This window comes from Parasteatoda tepidariorum, chromosome 10 (assembly GCF_043381705.1).
Source record: "Parasteatoda tepidariorum isolate YZ-2023 chromosome 10, CAS_Ptep_4.0, whole genome shotgun sequence".
Taxonomy (NCBI): domain Eukaryota; kingdom Metazoa; phylum Arthropoda; class Arachnida; order Araneae; family Theridiidae; genus Parasteatoda; species Parasteatoda tepidariorum.
In genome coordinates this window covers 50172265-50195895 of record NC_092213.1, presented here as the reverse complement: position 1 = coordinate 50195895, position 23631 = coordinate 50172265, and the positions used below count along the sequence as shown (strand labels likewise).

General features: G+C 31.7%; 2 protein-coding genes across 2 annotated transcripts in view; both read right to left on the bottom strand.

Annotated features, from left to right (window-relative positions):
* Nucleotides 1-186: 186 nt before the first annotated feature.
* Nucleotides 187-12564, bottom strand: LOC122268287 (C-signal). Its single transcript, XM_043050933.2, has 5 exons — nucleotides 12140-12564; nucleotides 10898-10955; nucleotides 5655-5842; nucleotides 2754-2900; nucleotides 187-536 (listed from the first exon to the last, which is right to left on the bottom strand). Exons 1-5 carry the CDS (start codon nucleotides 12269-12271, stop codon nucleotides 309-311), a joined length of 753 nt encoding a protein of 250 aa, XP_042906867.1. The 5' UTR covers nucleotides 12272-12564; the 3' UTR covers nucleotides 187-308.
* A 2799-nt stretch (nucleotides 12565-15363) lies between these two features.
* Nucleotides 15364-23631, bottom strand: part of LOC107447040 (C-signal) — a gene marked incomplete at its 5' end in the record, with an annotated part of 10043 nt that continues 1775 nt past the window's right edge. The window contains 3 exon segments of the mRNA XM_043050931.2: nucleotides 15364-15687; nucleotides 17421-17576; nucleotides 21132-21319. Of these exon segments, the coding sequence (XP_042906865.1) occupies nucleotides 15460-15687; nucleotides 17421-17576; nucleotides 21132-21319 (572 nt within the window). The 3' untranslated portion in view covers nucleotides 15364-15459.

The window sequence follows — 23631 nt, the reverse complement described above, 5'->3', positions numbered from 1 at the left end:
CGACGGAAAAACTATTTATTCAGAGGAAGTATATATTTGTCTCTGATTTCGTAACCTATATCGTCTGCGCTTGTAAATTAACATACTTAAGGTCATCCCCTCAAACCATTAAGATTGAGTTTTATTACGTGTAAATCCGATCATTAGATCAAAAGTTTCATGAAAAAAGGGAAAGAAAGAACTAAAGGCATCCGAAATATTTTATTATCAGGAGTACTATTCGAAACAGAAAAATTTACTCTCTTTATGTCAATTTGCCTTCAAATGACATCAATTAAATTATTTTCAGTTACAGATGATGATTTTTTTTAAAACGGTATTGTTTTTCCAAATCTGTCAACAAAAGTTCCGTGATCCTTTTCAGTCACACTTTCAATTGTTTTGATCATGGCTGAAATGCTTTCTTCTGGCGTTAATTCTGCCATATCTCTGTTGCCCATGTCTGTCTTGACCCAGCCAGGACACATAATCACTATGAGAATACCTTTCTCCTTTAAGGGCAAAGAACTAACTCTCATCGCCATATTGAAAGCAGCCTGGAAAGAATATAAGAATGTGGGATTACTGCAAGCTCTTTTTTTTCCACCTTTTAAATTTTAATTCAACTATAATTAAGAATACATATTACTGATGCATAATTGGAAAATGTCAGATTTAAAGTCAATTTTCTGAACTACCATTCTCGATCATAACACTCGAATACGACGCCATCTGGGAGGAAGATCAGTTTCATGTCCCCCTTTTCCACTGCTCAGTTACATGGGAATGTATTACGATGTTTCCCCCTTCCATAATATTTTTCGCATTTAGATTGTCAAAAATTTATTTTAAAATTTTCACGATGCTTACCTTAAGCGTTACGTTTTAGGAAGTTTTCAATTCCAAATAGTTCCCAAGCTTAAAATTTTTTAATCGATTTGAAAATCAGGTCATAAACTAACGTACTTTCAACTCCTATGACTAACCAGATGATAATGTTGGAAGCATGCCTGATGTTGCCATAGGTAAAAAGTTCAGCTATACGCCACCTATAGCCGATTTTGATAGCTAATACAGTTTTTAAATGTGAGCCACCAACCAAATAACCAGCAACATAAAAAAGAAAAAAATCTCTCTTATATTTAATCTTACATTCACACAGTGTAGAAACTGAGCGTGGTACTATCTACCGAAAATGTCATTGCGAGCTACTAGTAGCTCTTTAGTTCGATCGATGGTTTAGCGATCTCTACAGCATACAGTTAGTTCATTCTAAATAAATATACTTCATCTCCATTTGTCCCAAGTGGGGGTTACAAAAGAATGGGACGTTTAGAAGAAGATATTTATACAATTCTAGTGATTTCCAATATTTTTTTTAAGTTAGAGTTCGTAGATTGAGTACACCGGCGTTGTAAACAGTCAAACTCTATGCATGTGCTAGCCACATTTGATGATCAACTTAGTCACCTTTTAAAGTTATCTTGTATCACTTATAAACTTTAATAGTGTCCAAACCGAATGCACAGCGAAACTATATTAAAACATTCTAATTCTTCAAACTCTCCTCCAATCCTAACACTTTAATCAGTTTCTAAATAATATATTAAACGAATTTTTAACTTATTTAGCATGAAGCCAAATGATTACATTTGCAAATAAATTACAAAGCTCGATTTTCGAATTTTTTTTTACTAGATATCTAATTATGAATTTTTTAGACGCGTTTTTTCTTTATATATGCATATGTATATATATATATTTCTGTACTTTGAAGCTTATTGCGTTAAAACAAAATGTGCTTCAATTTCAGTTTTTTTTCTTCCTTTTTTTTAAATTTCTGTTCTACCATTAAGTTCAGACTTTTTCTTTCAAAATAAACCATCTCCTTTTTTCTCAAGGAAATTTTTGTCATCTTTTTTATCGTCGACATTTTTAAATTGTGACATCCTTGAATGGCACATGGTTACTTATTTATTACAACTCAACTTCAGTATTTAAATAATGAATATTTTTCGAAATTTGAATTTCTTTACGTTTTCCTTTGAGTTAATTTAAAAAGCGCATGCTGTGTAGATAGTGAGAAGTGTGCCGTATGCATTCAATAAATAAATAAATTCTTCTAATATAAAAAATATAAAACAAATTTCTAAACTTTGCTTCGAAAACTATTTTTAGACAGTGAACACTGCGACATATGCTTTCAATAAATAATTAAATTTTTCTAATATAAAAAAGATAAATAAATTTTCAAACTTTGCTTCGAAAACTATTTTTAAATAGTTTTCGATTTTAGTGAGCACTGCGACGTATGCTTTCAATAAATAAATAAATTCTTCTAATATAAAGAAATATAAATAAATTTCCAAACTTTGCTTGGAAAACTATTTTTAGATAGTGAGCACTGCGACGTATGCATTCAATAAATAAATAAGTTCTTCTAATGTAAAAAATATAAGTAAATTTCCAAACTTTGCTTGGAAAACTATTTTTAGATAGTGAGCACTGCGGCGTATGCATTCAATAAATAAATTCTTCTACTATAAAAAACATAAATAAATTTCCAAACTTTGCTTCGAAAACTATTTTTAGATAGTGAGCACTGCGACGTACGCTTTCAATAAATAAATAAGTTCTTCTAATGTAAAAAATATAAATAAATTTCCAAACTTTGCCTCGAAAACTATTTTTAGATAGCAAGCACTGCGACGTAAGTTTTCAATGAATAAATAAATTCTTCTACTATAAAAAATATTATGAATGAATTTCTGAACCTTGCTTATCTTGTAGGTAGAGACATTGACTTCAAAGGGAATAGTTCCCGTCAATCCCATGCTTCCAAGAGCTGCAGAAATATTGAGAACTGCCGCTTTATAACCATTTTGTTGAACAGCTGCTTTTTCCAGTAGCGGAGTCAATGCCTAAAAATCAATTATAAAGATGCTTGTAAGACATATTTATTTAAGTATAACATTTGATTACATGTTGCAAAATTTTTAAAAATCTGTAATGCAAAACAATAAGTAAAAAATTTGAGAATCTTCTAAAGTAGTTAGTATTTTGTTTCACACACATCGAAACAATTAAATTCGGCTATTTTTTAATACAAAATAAAGCATTTTTATGTTTTTTTTATATATGAAATAAGTTGCTGCATCTATTTCGCTACATAGAATGAGAAATGTAGATGATTCTTTATTGAATATAATACGCATATAGTGCAAGGAGTTGTAGCAGCAAATAAGTATTAACAGAAATTTATACACCCATGCTCCAATATTGTTTGACTTCAAATTCAGCCAAATTCTAAATCGGTATTGAAATTTAAAATTTTATTTCTGCAGTACTTTAATTCCTTCTTACAGTGACTGCTTCCATTGGCAGAGGATTAACAACATTTTTTTTTCTCCTACTCTTATTTACGGTTTTCTGTTTTACTTCTTTTATTTCTTACCAGTTTATAGAGTGTACCATAATTGCTGCCCTTCATGTACCTTTTTTTGTCGGAAAATAAGAGAAAAAGCATACAATGTTGGAATTCCAAATTAATATTTAGGCGAGGAAAAATCAAAAACTCTATAAAAAATAATAACGTGTTTGATTGTCCTTTACAAATTGAAGGTATTTCCAGTAATCAGTTTTCAACTCTACTCTGTGCCCTCACACTGATATATTTTGATGTTATTTTAGTCTCGCCCATGTTAATAGTGATTCTTTCGATTTCGATATAGTTTTTGTTTTTTCCTAGCTTAAATATTAATTTTCAACTCGTAGTGTATATGCTCTTTTAACAAGGATTCTAAAAACATAAGGGCATTTGTAATGGAACTTTATAAATAATGCTATGCTTTCCACATTCTTTAGTTTTTTTTTTATTTGTATCGATTTCTTTTTGTCTTTAAATTATGAAAAATCAATAAATATCCCACTAAGGTTGACATTTAAACAAAATATGGATTAATAATTCCTATTTTTCTACTACTATTTATGTGAATATTATAGTAGCTATTAAAAAGTTATTTGCCTGAAATACTTATTTACAAATCTTTTTTGATGTTATTCACTGTTATTTTAGGTTTTTGATTTTGATTATTACTCCAAATTAAAGTAATATCCCTTTATTGCAAAGAAATCCTATAATTACGCATTATTTCATAAAACTGTATCGAACTTATTAATTTTTTTTACAATTATTAGATAGAAAATAAACTATATTTGCTTATATAATAAGTTTCATATTAAATCGTAATAAGTCAATATAAACATTTAAAATAATGAATACAAAATTGGAAAGCATATTCAGGAATTAGAGTTAACCTTTTTGCACTATTATTAAATATACTCTTTAGCTAAAAACATTTAACAAATTTTGATCGTAACAAACAATCAAATAGGAATTTAAAAAACAAAATTATACATGAAATTTCACTAATAACCGAGCAAAAAGATTGAGTTTAAATTTTATCTTGAAAGATTTTGTAACTAAATTTTAGAAACTAAACCTGTGTTAATACAATAAAACATTTTGAGATCTTTCTGGTGAACTGCTTTTAATTTTAATGTAACAATTTGTTTATAGTGAAACAAAAAACTGATTACAGAGCAATCAAGGGATGTGAGCGAAGCGTGCAGGGGACAGAGACCCTTAGAAGTAATAGTAGTATTTTATTTACGTCGCACTAGAATTATTATATGGAATATTTTATTTTATAACAGTCGGTGAACAGCCAAACCGAATTTTGAGTTTACGGCTACAAATGTTTAATCTCTTAGTCTTGCAATTTTGAACATAATCCAGAAGACAAGTGAACTCCTAGATCGAGTAGCGGGAGAAATTAACCTTCGTGGAAGACTTCCCATATTTGCGTGGGATGGAGAAGAAAAACTCGAAAATCTCCACGGTTAGCCTGAAGACAAGGGGACTCTTACCCATGATCCGTCTACCAATGAGGATATTTTACGTCAACAATGTGGTCCGTGCGAGCCGGGTGCAGAATTCGTATCGACCAGCCATTGCTGGGATTCCACCCCGGATCACCTCATTCGAAGGCGAACGCTCTATCCCTGAGCCATCACGGCTCTAATATGGCCGATTGGCGACGATCTGGGAAACATCCCTGAGGTTGATCAGATGATATACCATCATAATTTTGATCCGCTGCAGAGGGGATCAATCCCCTGCTCTGGTAGCCCGACGATGTCCACGAAGTTAAACACTTTACTGCAGAACAGTTCAACAAGAACCGATACCGTGCAATTTCGGACCCTTCGCAGTTGATCAAAGCGGCCACATACCCACTCACCTGTAATGCTTGACTTCGGTGAAATTATTTGATTTAACATCCCCAAATATTGTTTTCCCCAATCAATTATTATATCGGAGGTGCGAGCCTCTGTGGCTTAAGAACTCCGTTGCTAAAAGCAACACCTCTCGTCCTTGACTTCGATTATCTACTGACTGGTAACCGTGTCTTACGATCAGTACACTGCGGAAAAATAAAATAGAGGTTATCAAACATAACAGTGTTATATTAAATTTAGTAAGTGCTGTCAACAAGGAACATTTTGTTGCGACATTTTGTTAAAATGACCCTCAGGGTCCCTTAGTACAAATATAATAATGAAGCATTAAAGTGTTAAATTTGTAAATTTTACGAACGAATAATAAAATTTACCTTTGTAATCAATAAAGGAGCTACAGCATTTGTTTTGAAATGTTTTTCCAAGCTTTCAACGGTGATTCCGTCGTAGGGAGTAACTTCACAAATGCCAGCATTATTGATGAGTAGATCAAGGCCTTCTTCCCCAACGTTTGTTTCAACGATTTGTCTAGCAACTTCTATTTCTTCTGGATCAGTGACATCTGTATGTTTTGGGGAGAAAGATTTAATAAGGTTCAAATTTATTTATTTATTTATTGAAGTTATACTTCTTATGCGACTTCCAACAATGTTGCGTTAAACGTTTAACGCTACATTTTTAATGGCCGAGAAATCACGTGGTAGGATCCAGTTTTCCCTTATTCATTTCCATATTGTTTTGGTTCTCACTAGCATAAAAATAATAAAAGTCATAAAAGTATTGTTTTTCTATAAATATTCTTTTTAGTTTGTTTTGATACACATATAATTTAATAGGGTAGTATTTTTTATTTTCAAATTTAGTGGATAACAATTGTAAAAAATGAGTGAAAACAATCCCACGGACAATGCGACGGATTTAAGGTTATGTCAAGGCACGTCTCTTGTGAATATCAATTGATTGTTAGGTTTTCTCTTTTGAAATTATATTATAACGCATTCACATACATTATTAATACAAATACATTTTCCAGGGCGAGATGATGAGGCAACCACGATGGTTCAAGAGGTCCTCGAGGGAAAAATGCACAATATTACCGTGATTACAGAGCACGGAAGCGAGCGGAGCAGAAAAAAGAGTCGTTGAATAGAACTAGTGATCCTTCTACGACTGCTGATTCTTCTACAATTAACGTCGCAGGTTGCGAAATTTAACTGCTTCCACGCGGAGGGACTCCACGCACTACTTTTTTAAATATATTTTAGTACAGGGATAAGATCACCGGGCAAAAAATTCCCTGGAGAAATTAAAAAAAAAAAAAGCATTAAGTAACTCCGCCTCAGGAGCACCTAAATTTGATTAGGTAGTGCACACACCAATTCACAAGGAACTACATTTATGGCGCCTCCAGTTTATATCGCTGGCTGAGGATCTGATCACTCAAATTTACCAATTCGGACTAGAGAAAAAAAAAAGAAAAACAAAATATTTTTTTTCCCACTGTTTTAACGTATCCACAGATTTTCTATGGGATGTTGTTGATTTTGCCACGAGATGAAAAAGTTTGATTAAGCTTTATACATTCAATCGCCTTATCTTCAAGTTTGATTAACTTAGCTGTTATCATCTTGAAACATAGAGGTATCAATAGCATACTTCATCACGAAAAGGTCAGTGTAAGATAATACCTGCTCATCCAGAATGATAAAACAAACATACACTGTAAAAAATTCTAGATCAAATTATGGTAAAAAGTACCGGTACTCAGGGTGCCGGTACTTTTCACGGTAAAATTCATTTTTACCAGAGTATGTTACGGAATCAAAAATCTGATATACCGTAATTTTTACATTAATAATTAAAGTAAATTTACTGAATCATTCTAGTAAAATAAATATTACTGTAATTTACGGTATAATTACAGTAAAATGGATTTTAGGGATGATACTCTCAAAGTGTCGGTACTTTACACTGTAATTCGATTAGAAATTTTTTACAGTGTACTAGTAGTCACCTCAGTGAGCAGAATAACAACTTCGCAGATCCACACGGAGAAAAAAGTTCTGGTAAAATTACAGTACCATATGATAATGCAATTTTTTTTTCTTCATGAAACCAAAATATACGATAGTTAGATCATTCGCTTAGTAATCTCTCTGTTCATATGGTAACGGTTTACCGGAAATCCTGGTTCTCAAAATCATAGTTCTTACAAACAGTAAAAATTGCGAAAATTAAAAAATACAAAACTGAAAAGTAAATTTAACAGAATAAATGGTTTCTTGCCATGCTCTAAGGCTAAGGTATCATGATAGAATCACCCCATTTTACCACGTTTGCCAAATTTTATCACTTATTATAAAACCATATTTTATTGTTAATTTTACTAAAATCATTACCAAAACGCTTTGGTATAAATTACCGAGTTTTTTGACATTCATATAGAGCCAGAAATACGGTAAATAGAGACCACATTGCTCGCAGAGTTATTGACACTTGGACAGGCAGGTCAAGACTTCAGAGATCATCACCGTTGCAATTTGACAGAGACATCAGAGAATCCGTCTGTCTTGACCACTCATCTTTGGACATTATTCAAGAGCCTCTCTTTCCTTCCAAGCCCCCTATGTATACTAAAATCAATACTAACCTACTTGAACCATGCTCAAAGAAGGAACCAACCCGAGTATTATTACAAAAAGGTGAAGACACTGTTCGTTCACTTTCCAGGGAAAACGGCGCAATAGTCTACACAGATGGTTCCTCTGATATTGACTGTAATAGAGGTGGTGCTGGCATCTCCATCACTTACCCCTCAGGAAATGAAGTCAAACTCAAAATACCCACTGGCCAAATTGCTTCAAACTTCACCAGCGAATTAATCGCTATTAAAGAGGCTCTTGCCTATTGTCACTCCCAATCTCTAAAAGACTCAATAAAAGAAATCGTGATTTTCTCAGACTCAAAATCAGCACTCGAAGCAATACGTAACGGTAATACATCTATAACCCATGAAATTAATGCCCTTCTTCATTCATTAAATATCCGTTGCATTCTCCAGTGGATCCCAGCTCATGTTGGAGTCGAGGGAAACGAATGCGCAGATGCCCTTGCAAAGGAAGCACGCGACGAAGATCAACCTCGAGCTGTCACCTGTGCAGATGCGAATGCTGTCGCCAGACGCAGGATATACAACCAGCATTTTAGCAAGGCAACAATCCCCGATCTAAACTGCCCAAGAAATCTCTCCTCTACAATAGCTAGGCTACGTACTGGCATTTCAAGGGCATGAAGATCTCACGCACCCATATAAAATTCTATCCCATGTGCAAGTACTGTGCTCATTTGCAACTAACTCCAGACCATGTTTTTGACTGCCAGGCTATTATCGACTCCCTCTTTCAACTTGGAGCACCTCCCATCGAAATTCTCCATAGCCATCAGGCTCCAGAACTTGCAAACCTTGTTATCAAGACTTTTGGAGGACTCTAATCTTTGTACTAGCATAGACACGACAACAACAACAATACGGTAAATGTTACCATATTCTTATAGTTTTGACATATTTTTTCTCTGCTTACCTTAATTAAATTATGCTTTTTATTACTGCTCCAGGGGTGACTTATTTTTTGTCCGGTAAATATAGCGTCAGATTACAATAAGTTGTGAGCAAAAAAGAAAATAAACCTTCTTAGCTGAATAACTTATAATTTGATAATCGAAGTTAAACTACCAAAATACAATATTACTGGTGAAAAGCCTCACTTTATACATGTTGGTTAAGCAGCGCTATCTGCCGATTAAGTTTTAAAATCAGAACCGGTGATTCTCAAAGGATTAGCCGTAATATTAAAATTTTAAATAATTTCAAGGAAAAAAAAGTCTTATTGAAAATGTGGAGCCTTATTAATGTTAGTTTTGCTTTTTGAGAAATTGCTCGAATCAAATAATTTCGCACTGAAACATTTAATTTTTAAGTTGAGTGGTAAGAAACTTTTTTAAAATTTCGGAGTGTTATTTTAAATGAAATATATCAAAACTTGAAGTAAATTGTTTAAATGTAACCTCAAAAACAATTGTGAAACTGTTTTTAGTAAAAAGATGCATTTTTAGATTGTTATCTCTGAAGTATACTATTCATGATTGTGTTATAAATCGGTTCATTTGTATCACAATTTAGATTTTGTCATCGAAAATCTTGCAATTGAGGAGACAAAAATTCCATTTTCATTACTGTTAAATGAAATAACAAAAAAATATCAATGTATATATATAACAAAAATATATATATATATATATATATGTAATTTTTAAACAGATGATTAAAACTACATCCTAATACATAGGTCTCCAACCATAAAATCGAATATATTTTAAGCTGAAACGCTTGAACCTCAACCAGGGCCGGATTAAGCTATAGGCACACTAGGCACGTGCCTAGGGCCTACGAAATTCAGGGGCCTACGAAGAACTTGGGAGAAAAAAAATTTTTGACAAAAATAATTTAGCTTTAAAAACAACAAGTGTATTTTGCACAAAATTATGAAGATACAAATAAAAATATAATATTTTTCGGTAATAAATTATTTTGCAGAATCTTATGATCTAATATATTACTTTTTTGCGATTTTTGGATTCAACGAAATCTTGTATTATGCTGTCGAATTCCAAACTACGCAAAATGTCGTATTCAATAGACATAAGTGCGAGCGATGCCAAACGATCTTGATTCATTGTTGAACGCAAATAATTTTTTATCAATTTTAATCTGGAGAAAGATCTTTCTCCTTCTGCATTTGATCCAAGAATCGACAAATATATTCTTAATGCAATGTGAACGTTAGGAAAAGTATTCACAAGTTTATCTTTAATTTGAGCCTTCAACATTTCTTGTGCAGATTTATGCTCATACAAATTTGAAAATAGTAAAAATTCATCTACAAAGTTTTCCTCTAAATCGGATGAGTAAATTTTCACCAAATTTTGCGCTTTTAGTTTAATCTCAGATTCTGACAAATTTTTGTGAACAAGAAAACCGAAATTATCGTACAAATCACTGTAAGCTTTACGCCTTTTAGTCATTTCTGAAATTAATACATCTAAAATGGCGTAATACGTTTCCATACGAAGAAAATTTTAGCATATATTTTGAAAAGAGGGGAGGAGTGGGGGAAGGAGGGGAGGGCCCATAAACGGCTGTGCCTAGGGCCTACGAAAGGTATAATCCGGCTCTGACCTCAACAGTAAAAATTTAAAATATAATGCTATGTTTCAAACTGAATGTATCAAATAAGTCTTTTCAGGAGGATCAGAAAAAATATTAATTATAAACAGCTGATTTTCTTTGCACTTAGTAATTAAAAAAATAGCGCGAAATAACTACTGAAGTGAGCAAAAATTTGTGGATTCTATAAACTAGAACGCACTTTTCATGTAAAATAAAAAAAAATTGTTAAATACTAGAAAGAAAATAATATGCTAAAAGAGAAATTTTTATTTTTAAATATATGATCTCCTTTCTTACATATAACTTCTATGATGTTTGCAATGAATCATAAAATAAACAATACAGCACATCCTAGAAATAAGGAATATTTTTTTATAAAAGAACACCTACCCATTTTAATTAAGACAACTTTAGTTTTCTTGGATGCCTCTTGTAAGTCTTTCAGTTCCTGATAAAAAAAATAAAGTATTCAACATTTTAACAAACTGATTCATATGATTTACATAATAATGAATTTTTCTTAGAAATTGAAGCACTCAATATTAAAAATATGGGTGTAAACTAAACTTATTTAAAACTAAACTTGCTTCTGTTCAAGAAGTGTTTCGGTTTAGAATAAATGGATGTGGTAATTCGGTTTAGAATAATGGAATTCTGTGTCCTTTTTCAACAACACTTTTTATTCACCAATCGGCATGCAACAAAATGTTATGGAACAAAACATTTAAATTTCCTCGAATTCATAATTTTTTTAAGAAGTTTAATAAAGCTGACTATCTCTTAAAAATCTTTGTAACGATTCTATTTCTTTCCGTTTTCTTTTTTTTTTATTATTTTTTAAAAAGTAATTTAATCAGCAAAGTATTTATTTATTTTAATAGCTTATCACCCATTTTTTTCTTATACTAAGTGCGCAAATTTTATAAAAATGCCTTTTTTCTTTTAAATATTGCTAAACAAACCAAATTTTAAGATTCAATGAGGTCTTTGAAATATAAATTATCAAAATAGTAGCATATATTACAAGTTTATGCTTAAATTTCTAAAAAACAATTATTCCATTCTGACTCATAGTCACTTTTATGCCCCTTTTACATCATTAGGTTCGAGGATTTCTGCAAAAAAAAACAAAATACACTCTAAAAGTTTGTCTCGCACAGAATTAAAATACAGTCAGATTTATTTTTGATTATTTTTTCTATAGTTAATGTGTAAAAATAAGTTTCAGTGTTTAACGCTATTTTTAAATGGCTGACGTAAGATTATTTTCCTTTAAGAATTTACTGTGATAGTGATTTACTTTACGTGTTCAATTTATTAAAAGAATAATATTTAAATTTGAAGAAAAATACAAAACGATTTTATTAATTACATGTTTTACGAACGCATATTTTACGAACGATTTTATAAATAGCGCATTTTTGATATCATTTTCTATTTAACAATTTTAATGATTTAAAAAATAAAATATCCTACTATAAATCCTTTTTGCGGGATAAATAGTTATGCAGAAAAAGATGTAAGTGGCGAAAATTTGAAAGCTAGTTTATTTACATTTCTTTTAAAAAGTATGAATATAATGTGTTTGTATTTCCGACAAATTAGAAGAAAACGATAATTAAAAAAAATTACCTGCAGCGAATTGGCACTCCGATAGGTGGCAAAAATAACTTGTGGTGGATCACTGCTGGATACGAATTGCCGAGCAAATTCATAGCCAATACCTCTATTGGCGCCAGTTATAAAAATATTCTTAAATTTCATTTTAAAAAAACTTAATTCTTCCGAAGCTCGTTTCAATTCAAGAGGAACAGTTCAACTGAACACTCGTCGAATGATATAGGCGTTTTATCATCTGTGTTTTTAACCTTGGAGCAATCGTTCGCAAGCCGAAGGTCAGTAATTATATAAACACAGAATTATTTTGGAGTAATATTTTAATATTTCCTTTGTGCTACGTTACTTTATCTGCAACAGTAAATGATTTTCCAGTTTTAAGATAATTCCTGATAGGAAATTTCAATATTTATTGTTATGCCAAGATAGATAAAATGTCGCCAACTGAAGATTCTTTTTTTATTCTTTTAATTTTTTTTAAATTTTACTTATTGATCTTTATTAAATCGAAACTTTATCAATGTTGCTTTTTGATATGAAAGGTTTCTATTTATTGCACTAACAATAAAATAATCTTTTTGGAATTTTGATAAAAATATCTGGAGTCGAAGCTGTCCAGAAAAATGAAGACAGCTCTTTTTCAAAATTAAAAATGGTGCCGTAAGTTTCTTTATTCTTTATGATCTTTCTTCTATTAAAAGAATTGATATGTCCATACAATCACAACTAGCAAAAACCTACAGGGATAGATTATGAGAAAATGTATTTCATATGTCTATTTTAAGATAAATTAATTTCATGTAATTAAAATAATTTTCGTTATCCTTTTTATCTTTCCTGATTTATCAAAACAAAAATATACTCGGAAGGTTTTTTTTTAGGGATAAAATCATCTTATGCTAAAGTTGTAGCGTCAGGTTGGGTAATTTGGTCATGAACGCAGTGTCTCTCTCTCTATCTCTTTTTAATTTCCTTGGATTGTAAGGACTAAGTTGAGGCAACAATAAAATAACATAATGCAATAAATCCCAACACAAACAAAGAAGGTACCCTAAATGCAACCACTCTCCAATTTGGCTGATTTTTTTTCTTTTTTTACAAATAATTTTTTAGTTTAGAAAACAGCAAATGCTACTCTGCTAGCTGTAAATCAGGATGCGAAACTTCAGTTTCAAAGATGCCAAACTAAAAATTTTTGCTCGCCACTTTTTAACATTCATGAAAAATATGAACAATTTTGAAAATGTAAACAGGCATAGAATGAAGAATTTAATCGAATCGTATTTATTGCAATAATAATAATAAATTGAAAGAAAGTTGTCATAAAGTTTCAGTTTTTCGAAAAAAATATTTTCATTAATGAGAAGTTGATAATTTAGCATATTTTGTTCCTAATCGAAGGAAAATGCCGTCGCTAGAGTCTAAAACTTTTGATAAACAAATTCCAATGGCTTTAGCATAACTCTATGATGTATATATTTTCATGATATTTTATATGCAGTTTTATGATTACATTTTAATAGTTAAATTATAATTGTAATGAGAAATCTTATTAAATTTATAATATTGGGCTTTTAAGTTTCTTAAAGGGAAGCTTCCAACTGATGTTCGTTATCGCTCATTTGGCGATTGTTCTGCTGTTCTTTGAAATTATATTCAAATTATAAAATTGCACCACCAAAACGAAACAGACAAAATTTTTGCATATTTAATAGGTTAGCTGGTAATGATAAAGTAATCTTGATAAATATAGGCTGTTATCAACATTAACATTATGATAAAAATATGATTAAATAAAATGTAAAAGAGATGTTTTATAAGAAGTTACTATTTTAAAAAGCTGCAAAAATGACCAATAACTCATTTTTGAATTCGAAACAGACAAAACAGATTCCTACATATTGAAAGAAAATTTGTAAGAAAAATATGGCATTATTGTAAGTAATAATTATAAAAAAAAACTGCATTTTTTATTCAAAGTGAGATTATTATACACCACCTGATTCCTAAGAAAACTCTGCTTTCATAAAACATTAAAACTAAAATAACATATTTTATATTGTATTAGGCAACAGGACAGGAGGCTACCCAAAAGTGACTTAAGTTGGACACAAAATCAAAAGTGAAATAATAAACAAAAGTTACAATTTTGAAAGTTTTTGTTTAGTAGTGTAGAGTGATTTGTGATTCAAAAAAGAAAACCTATTTTACTTCCTTCAACAGAAAAATACGTTCAAATTTGAATATAGAAAAAAAATGCGTTATTTATAAATCGTTTGATCACTAAATTGTGTTCGGTTTTATAAGTCCGTACTTTTTATAAATAATTGCAATACATACTTTTTATTGAAATACCACTAATTTCTGTCTATTGTGAGAATGAAATGTACGGAGTGTTCCGTTATAACCGGCCATAATATGCATGATTTAAAATTAAGTCATAATGTATGAACAATAAGGGTTGCAAACTAATATTTAAGCGAGGAAAAATTAAAAACGCTACCAAAACATTTAACCATGTTTGTTTTCCGAAATGAAATAGAGAGGAGTCGAAAGGTAATTTATTTGAGCATCGCAGTGCATGCGTGAAAATTTCCTACTAATCACAGAGTCCCTAAGTGATAAAAAGCGGGAAGTTTAACATAAGACAAACGCTATGCAAAATCTCTCTATTAATAAGACAATCAAAGTTTTTTTTTTCATTGCGTAAATACTAACAATTGGAGCATAACTTTTTGACTTTATTTTAGGCGAAAATTCTACGAATATGAATTAAAGTTGATGTTCACGGAACATCCTGTATGTTAATGCATGGCATCAGTGCATCGTGTAACAAATAGTTTTATAAATCTAAAAATTGGGCTGGGATTGCCTGGTTGGTAGGGCGCTGGACTCTCATTCGTGAGAACGGGAGTTCGAATCCAGCTGACCGAGGAATCCCCGTGTAGTAAAAGCTGACTGGTGCACGTTAAATCTGTCGGGTCACAAAATCCTCCTTGTTCTCATAACAAATTATTCTGGAGATACTGAATTGGAGATTGATCGTTCGCTGGTTCAGGTCAAAATTACGATCTGTGGATGAATGAATGGAGGCATGAATGTGTCCGTCTTATAAGCGGGTGTGACGAGTGGGTATAGCAGAAGTCGAATTCTTGACCATAGATGGCGCCACTGGAAAACAGGAGCAATAGCACCCCCTCTGCCTTAATGGCCGTCAATAAAAAAATTATCAAACAGACTAAAGCAATGATGATTTTATTCTATAAAAACTTCATAAATCCTATGTCTTAGCACTCTTGGTACCAAATTGTTCATTATTTTGTGAAGTGACTTATTCAAAATGGTATGGGTTTTCCGAATCTGTCTATGAAAGTTCCATGGTGATCCGCGTTCAACTCTCCGATGGTTTTGATCATAGCTGATATGCTTTCTTCGGGTGTTAACTCGGCTTTTTCTTTGTTGCCTAAATCTGTCTTGACCCAGCCAGGGCACATCATGACGACCAGAATGCCTTTCTCTTTCAGAGCTATTGAACTAACTCTCATCGCCATGTTCAAAGCAGCCTGAAATAGACACCAACATTTTTTAGCTGTTTTGTAAACTACATAAGTTACGGGGAAAATAATAATAAAAAATGTCATATTCAAAAAAGAATGCAGAAATTTTCGACTAAATAAGACCAACGTTTATTGAGTGGAAAACAGTGATATTTTTCGCTGCACACAAAACTTGGACACTAATTATCAATTTCAATGGTGCAAAGAATTGCAATCTGGAAAAGATGGACCCAATGTTTCGTTAGTTTTAATTTCACTTTTTTCTTATAACGCTATATTTTAAAAATTTTTAAGCGAATGATACGTCATTATGCGGCATTGCGGCGGCCACTATACAGGGTGTTTATAAAGTTCCGGACCCATTATGATGTTTAATAACTCATAAAATAATAAAGATAGATTAAAATTAATAACATAAATGGTTAGATAGACTCAAAAAGTTTTATGACCCTTGTCAAAGAACTTCCACGTGTGCCTCCTTCGTCGCACGGAGAATATCAAGTCGATAGTCAGTTTCACGCCAGGTAGCGGCAAGCATGTCGGCATCCACAGATTCTATTGCGGTTGTAATTCTGGCTTTTAGGTCATCAATGTTCGACACGATGCTCCTGTGATTGCAGAATGTGTGGTGTGGACTAATGCATGAGCTAGTCATTGGGTCTTTCTTTTTTACAGAAAAGACGGTCTCATAAGTCGTATACTTAGACATCTAGGAAAACTTCGTATTTCCACAACTAGAAGAGCTTCAGCCACATGTCTTTTTGCAACAAGATGGTGCACCACCTCATTGGGGTATAATCGTTCGCAGTTCTTTGAATGACCATTTTCCAGGAAGATGGATTGGGCTAGGAGGTCCAATTCCTTGGCCACCCAGATCACCTGATATAACGCCGCTAGACTTTTTTCTTTGGGGATTTATAAAGGACAATGTTAACGTGTCGAACATTGATGACCTAAAAGCCAGAATTACAAATGCAATAACCTCTGTGGATGCCGACATGCTTGCCGCTACCAGACGTGAAATTCACGATCGACGTGCGACGAAGGGGGCACACGTGGCAGTTCATTGGCAAGGGTCATGAAATTTTTTGAGTCTATCTAACCATTTATGTTATTAATTTTAATCTATCTTTATTATTTTATGAGTTATTAAACATCAAAATGGGTCCGGGACTTTATAAACACCCTGGATATAGCTTCATTATTCATGTTGGACTGGAGTGTGTAACTATGGTAGAGCATCCTACTACGAACCGAAAGGTCCTTGGTTCGAATCCCTACTGGCAACCAACGAACATCTTTCTCACATATTTCTCCCTCCACATGCATTTTGCTCGAAACTGAGTATATGCTCTTTCAATTTTGAAAACCTGGTGTTTTCAAATTCGATTAGAACTTGAGTCGGAGCTATTTTGACACATTTTCGCTCAATTTTGAGAAGTCCTTTTTTTTACAGTGTGTACAGCATAAAACTTGTTTGTCAGTGATATATAGATATAGCAGCAATGAGAATAAGAAGTTAAATGAATATTTGTGTCTCATACTTAAAAGAAAAAGAGAAATTAAAACAAATCTTTGTGTAATGTTGCGTAATCAGAGCAAATTTCAATTGAAAAGATATCTACACAAGTAATGAACATAATCATTTAATTGTTTAGAAATAAATTTAAAACGAGTTTTCCAAGTGTAGAATATATCTAATTAATATACAGTAAAATATTGATTTTTTTTTTTTTTACCTTGCTCATTTTGTAAGCTGGTACCATGGGATCAACCCAACTGTACAATGTTGTTCCCGTCAATTCTATACTTCCCAATGTGGAAGAAATGTTGAGGATCGCAGCTCTATGGCCGTCTTCTTGAAAAGCTGATTTCTCTAACAATGGGCGCATCACCTGAAGTGTTAAAAAATTTCAGTTTAGAATAATATGCGACAATATATAATTTGTTATACAGAATTCTTACATTTTTTAAGTAAGTTGCCTTAATATTCATAAAATTCTAATTTGAATTAAACATAGAACAGATTTAGCTGAAATTATGTCTCATTGCTTAGTTTAACTTGCACATAGTTTAAATTGCTAAAAATAACTCTTCAAAAAATGAGATGTTCTTTATAACATATTTTGGCAATAGTGAGGTTAACTTCGAAATCGGGGCAAAAGCTACACCCTAGAATTTCCCACGTTATGATATGAGGGTTGCAAAAAAGACAGGCCGGCTAGTTTTTATTCCAAAGACAGCTTTCATTTAATAAAGCCGGTCTTCATGAAATTTTTAATGTTTTATTACTTAAAATTAACATATACGTACCTAAATTAATTTTATTAAGGACTAATTAATTTTCAGTGAAATAACACATATAAAATATGTTATGATATTAATTTTACGATATCGAAAGTGTATTTATTCCATGAATAGATAAAATGTTATTAATTTTAATAACTTATTTTATGTGCTATATATTTTGTCTGAAATTCTTCTAAACTTATTTCATCATGTTTTAATTCTGAATTGATTTCTAATTGTAGTCAAGCTGCTTCGAAAGTACAAAATTGCGACTCCATATTGTTCCGAACATACTATAACATCAATATAGTAATTAATTCTCAATTTTATATACCTTTTATACTATTACAGTTTTTGAAATATATTAGTTCTAATAAAAGATGGATATTTTCCTTTCAGCCGGTCTTTCTTAATTGATTTAAAAGTAAAATTAAAAAAAGAAGAAGAAAAACTTTTTTTTCCGGTTTGGTTTGGCTAAAATCCGGCAAGCCAAAACAATGCATTTTAAAATGTGTTCAAAATTAGTCTAAAAAAAATTCTTTAAAAAATCCTAATTTTTGGAGAGGAAATTTTAAGAGATTTTGAATAATAACATTTTAAAACTAAAGATTTATAACGTTATAGCAAATAAGTACCTAATATGGCCGCATCGTAGTCAGTGAAACCTGCGAAAATGTCAATTTTCGACACAAAAATCATTATTTTGCTAGCCAATAATTTTAACTGATAATTGATTTCAATACAAATTTTGAATTCACTTACGAGGAAAATGTATTTATTATGAGCGAAAATAATGAAGTGTATCAAGTTATACGTTTCAAAAATATTTGATTCAGCCGCTTTAAGCACAGTAGTTATGGCTGAGGTTCTATTATCGGTGATGCCTAGAATCCCAGCCAGCAAACCAAGAAACAATCAAAATGATTAAAACAATGAGATCTTATAATCTTGAGAAATATGTTAATTATATTATCTTGAGAAATATGTTAATTAAATAATGATAAAGAGTTTTATTTAATTGTAAAATTGGACGCCTTATTTTATCTCAACATTTTTTTTATACTTGACAAACAAAATATGGAGAGTAGCCGCAATTTGGAAAATTTGGACCAATTATTTCAGTTTTCCTGACTGAAATGGTCAAAGCTTTGGACCGCTTAATGCTAAGGTCTCTTTTTGCGTGTTATTAATGCATGCATTCCTAATAGTTTCGCATGTTATTGCATATTTTTAAAATTTTATTGATGGATAGCTAAATGTCTCGGGAATTTTTCAAGTGAATCAAAAAAATTTTCAACACACTTGAAAACCTGTTTATACTAATATAATTGTTTTAATAATAGCTTATTATTTTATTTACATAGTAAAAATTTCGGATCAAATTACGGCAGAAAGTACGACACTAGGAGTGCAGCATCCGTAAAATCCATGTTTACTGCAAAACTTTATACCTTAATTTTAACAGTAATATTTATTTAATTAGAGTGATTCATTGATTTTTTCAGTAAATATTACTGTAAAAATTACGATGTATCGGACATTTTATTCCGTAAAATATTACAGTAAAAGTGGATTTCTCGGTAGAAAGTACTGGAAGCCTGAGTGCCGGTACTTTTTGACGCAATTTGATCCGGAATTTCTTACAGTGTAATAATGGTCAAAAAAAGTAATGAACTATGAGGAATACAAATTTTATATAATTTGAAAGTCTGTAATTTTAAATAGAAAAATATAAACGAAATTAATTTAATAGTGCTTGAGAAATCAAAACCTGAAAATATAACTCATTTTAAATTTTACAACATATCAATTCAACAGATTTCGTTTGTAAAGTTTGTTACGTTTAAACACTTAGTTTTATGCACACACATTTTAGATGGAACTAACCAGCATTTGCGTTACATAGAGAAGAAGATCACGATAGCCTCCTACTGTTAGCCTGACGGCAAAGGGACTCTAACCCATGAACCGTCTACCACTGAGGATATTTCACGTCAATACTGTGGTTGTTTCAGGCCGGATACGGATTTGCATCGACCAGCCATCTCTGGGATTCAAACCCGGTTCACCTCATTGGAAGGCGAATGATCTATCCCCTGATCCATCTCGGCTCTTGAACTTAGTTTTTGATATATTTTATTTTATAACCTTCGTTAGACAGCCGACCCTCCTTTGGGTTTACAACTACTAGTGTTCAACCCCGTAGCCTTGTAATTTAGAACCAATCCAGAAGTTAAGGAAACTCCTGGGTCAGTACCACCAGAGGTATGATTTGTTATGGGAACATGGAGGACTTTGTGACTCGACAGATTTAACTTGCATTAGTCACCATTTACTACTAGGGGATTAAAATCCGACGTCTTGGACCTGGGCCCAGTGCCCTACCAACCAAGCTATCCCGGGCCCTTAAACTTAACTTTGTTTTATTCTATTTTATAACCGTCGTTGAACAGCCGACCCAATTTTATGGGTTTACGACTACTAATGTTCAACTTTGTAGCCTTGTAATTTTGAACCCAATACAGAAGACATTCGTATCCTGGATCGAGTATTAGGAGAAATTTGCCTTAGTGGAGGTGGAGATAACCAACACCTCCTAGAAAAGAGTAGGCCTCTGCACGGGTTACCATAAATATCCTTTAGTAGTCCAAACGTAATGACATATTTCGTATTTTCAACCACTGCGCAGCTTAGAAACCCGAACGTAATAACATCTTTCTTATTTTTCATCAACTGCGCAGTTAACTTCGTCACATCGGACTACTAATTTGATCCGTGCTGAGGCCTTCATTATTCTAGGAGGTGTTGAGATAACCCGCCTTTTGGTGGAGATAACCCGCCTTTGCGTTACATGCAGTGGAAGACCACGAGAACATCCCACGGTTAGCCTGACGGCAAGGGGACTCTAACCCATGATCCGTCTACAACTGAGGATATTTCACGACAGCACTGTGGTCGGTGTAAGCGGGATGCGGAATTCGTATCAACTGGGATTCGAACCCAGTTTGCCTCATTGGAAGGCGAACACTCTATCCCCTGAGCCATCGCGGCTCCTTAAACGTTTGTGAAAATCTCATGATTAGATAAAATTATAATATTTTTTTCTGGCATGCTGTTTCAGAGTTACAAAAAAACTTGTTAAATTGTCAATGCTCAGTTACCGTTGTAATCATCAGTGGTGCTATAGTGTTAGTCTTAATATGTTTTTCGATATTTTCAATTGTCACTTGATCAATGGGAAGCATTTCACTAATTCCAGCATTATTGATGAGCAAGTGTAGGCCTTCTTCGCCAACGTTCGCTTCGACGATCTGTCTGGCAATTTCAATTTCTTCGGGATCATTGACATCTAAATTAATTCAATAAAATACACAAATGAAAAATGCTAATTAACTACGATAACAACGTACTTAATTGAGGCAAATGCACGTAAACCATAAGTAGGTCTTAAAAAGTTTAAAACATTAAGTTTTTAGATTTTTACAATAAGCAAGAAATTAAACTGACGTTTTTCTTCTGAAGACAGAAACATGAACTTTCTGACAAATCAAATCTTAAAATTAGTTGAAGCAATAAAGAAAAAAGCAATGGAAATAAAAATAAAAATATGGCCACCGCAGCCGAAGTCTTCAGGGGGTACCAGCTCCAGAAGCCATAGAACAAAACCTTTTCTATTGAGAGAGCGGACAAATGTCAAAATTAGGTTTCTCAGTACCCCGAAGGTTTTGTAAAAGTCCAGGAAGAAATACAAGAAATACATAAAATCAAATCAGAAGAGAAATTTCAAACAAAATCTTGAGAATATAATACAAAAGTAAAAAAATAAAAACTCACAGCAAACTGGTCAAACAGCAATTTCACAAACTAACTAAATGTAAAATAAACATTTCAAGCTCCTAATTTTTAAGTTATTTTTTTCTGTAACTTTAATACTAATTTGTGCAATTAAATTTCAAAAATTTGGCTTCTTCGCAAATGTTTAGGATTAAAAAAATTTGCAATAACGTTGAAAGTTTTCAGGAGGCTGTGAATAATTTTTTGAATAATTTGAGTAATAATGATTTTCCTTATAATTATTGTAATGTTAATTTTTTGATTAGGAAAATGATTGAGGGATACTAGTTTATTGTTTCTTTTAACAGGGCGAAATTAAAGTCTTGACTGAGAAGCCCCAGTTAAGCATTATATTAATCTGTAACACAATCTTTCCTTTTAATATCCTTTTTTCCTACTGCGCATTTTAATAGAGGGCGTTGTTTTCTTTTACTTCAAATGTTTCTTCTATATTTAGTTTGTTTGTGAAATTGCTGTTTGACCAGTTTACTGCGAGTTCTTATTTTTTCACTTTTGTATTATATTCTCAAGATTTTGTTTGAAATTTCTCTTTTGATTTGATTTCATGTATTTCTTCCTGGACTTTTACAAAATCTTCGGGGTACTGAGAGAGCTAATTTTGACATTTGTCCGCTCTCTCAAAAGAAAAGATTTTGTTCTATGGTTTCCGGAGCTGGTACCCCCTGAAGACTTCGGCTTCGGTGGCCATATTTTTATTTTTATTTCCATTGTATTTCTCTTTATTGCTTCAATTATTCTTTCTTTTGGAAAATTCTGCTGCTTTTAAGCGCGTTTCTTTCAAAGAAAGTTCTGTTATTATAGAATTAGATATTTAGTATTCTTTTATTATCTTAAATTTAGATAACATTCAAACGTAAAAAAAAAATAATGGTGCAATAGTTAAAATAGTAGTGCAAATAATAGTTCGTAAATGAATCTACAAAGGTGAAAAAGTAAATAATTGTTAAAAATGAAGTTAAAGTAGCTAAATCGATTAAACACCTGTTACCTTTTTGAGAAAGTAAGGCCCACGTCAATAAACAAACCAAGACTGATTTTAAAATATGAAAAATCCGATTACTTTTGACTGTTAGCCCACGATTTTTAATTTTAAAGTTTAAATTTTATGCTAATATATGTTACGTCTAATATAGGACTTAAAATATCTCGCTTTTTGTGCTAATTTGTGTGTTACATTATACTGTTTTTAAAATGTTTTATATTCCTAATATAATGGGATAAAAGTAATATAAATCATATTTTAAAAGCAAATGCGTGAAAATCTAATTGTTTTCAGTAAATAGAGAATTCATGAATATGTAGAATTCATGATTAGAGCTAGTTAAAAAAGTGAAATAAATAGGAATAATGATGAGAATATACGCAAGCATTGCTTATATTATGGTATCAACCATTCTAATAATTCAAAATAATTCTTTTTTAAATTCAATAATTTTATCAGTGAGGAAAAAAATTGATTCTTTATTCCTAAACTGGTGTATTTCATTTTGAATTGTTAAGTGCTATGAGAATTACTGATGAAATTATTTATAAATAAATATCCTTATTTTACTTTATTAAATATACTGTTGTTGAAAATGTAATACATTTTTTAATTTTGTTACTTCCTTTTATTGGCATTTTACTTAAAAATAAATAATTACATATACAATATCATAAAATTAGTCGAAATATTAGATTAAAAAAAATAGATTATTGATTGTATAAAAACACAGTTAAAAGTTTCAAGAGTCGTTGTTGGTTTAAAAAAAAAATGTGTATATATATATTCCCTCACCTCAGCCTTCCAAGTATCTGGGATTACAG

Coding starts and splice junctions, on each gene's coding strand:
- LOC122268287 (XM_043050933.2), bottom strand. CDS start 12,271: ATGAAATTTAAGAATATTTTTATAACTGGCGCCAATAGAGGTATTGGC. Junction 10,956..12,139: donor GGAGTGCCAATTCGCTGCAG/GTAATTTTTTTT, acceptor TTTTTTTATCAG/GAACTGAAAGACTTACAAGA. Junction 5,843..10,897: donor AGTTGTCTTAATTAAAATGG/GTAGGTGTTCTT, acceptor CAAAACATACAG/ATGTCACTGATCCAGAAGAA.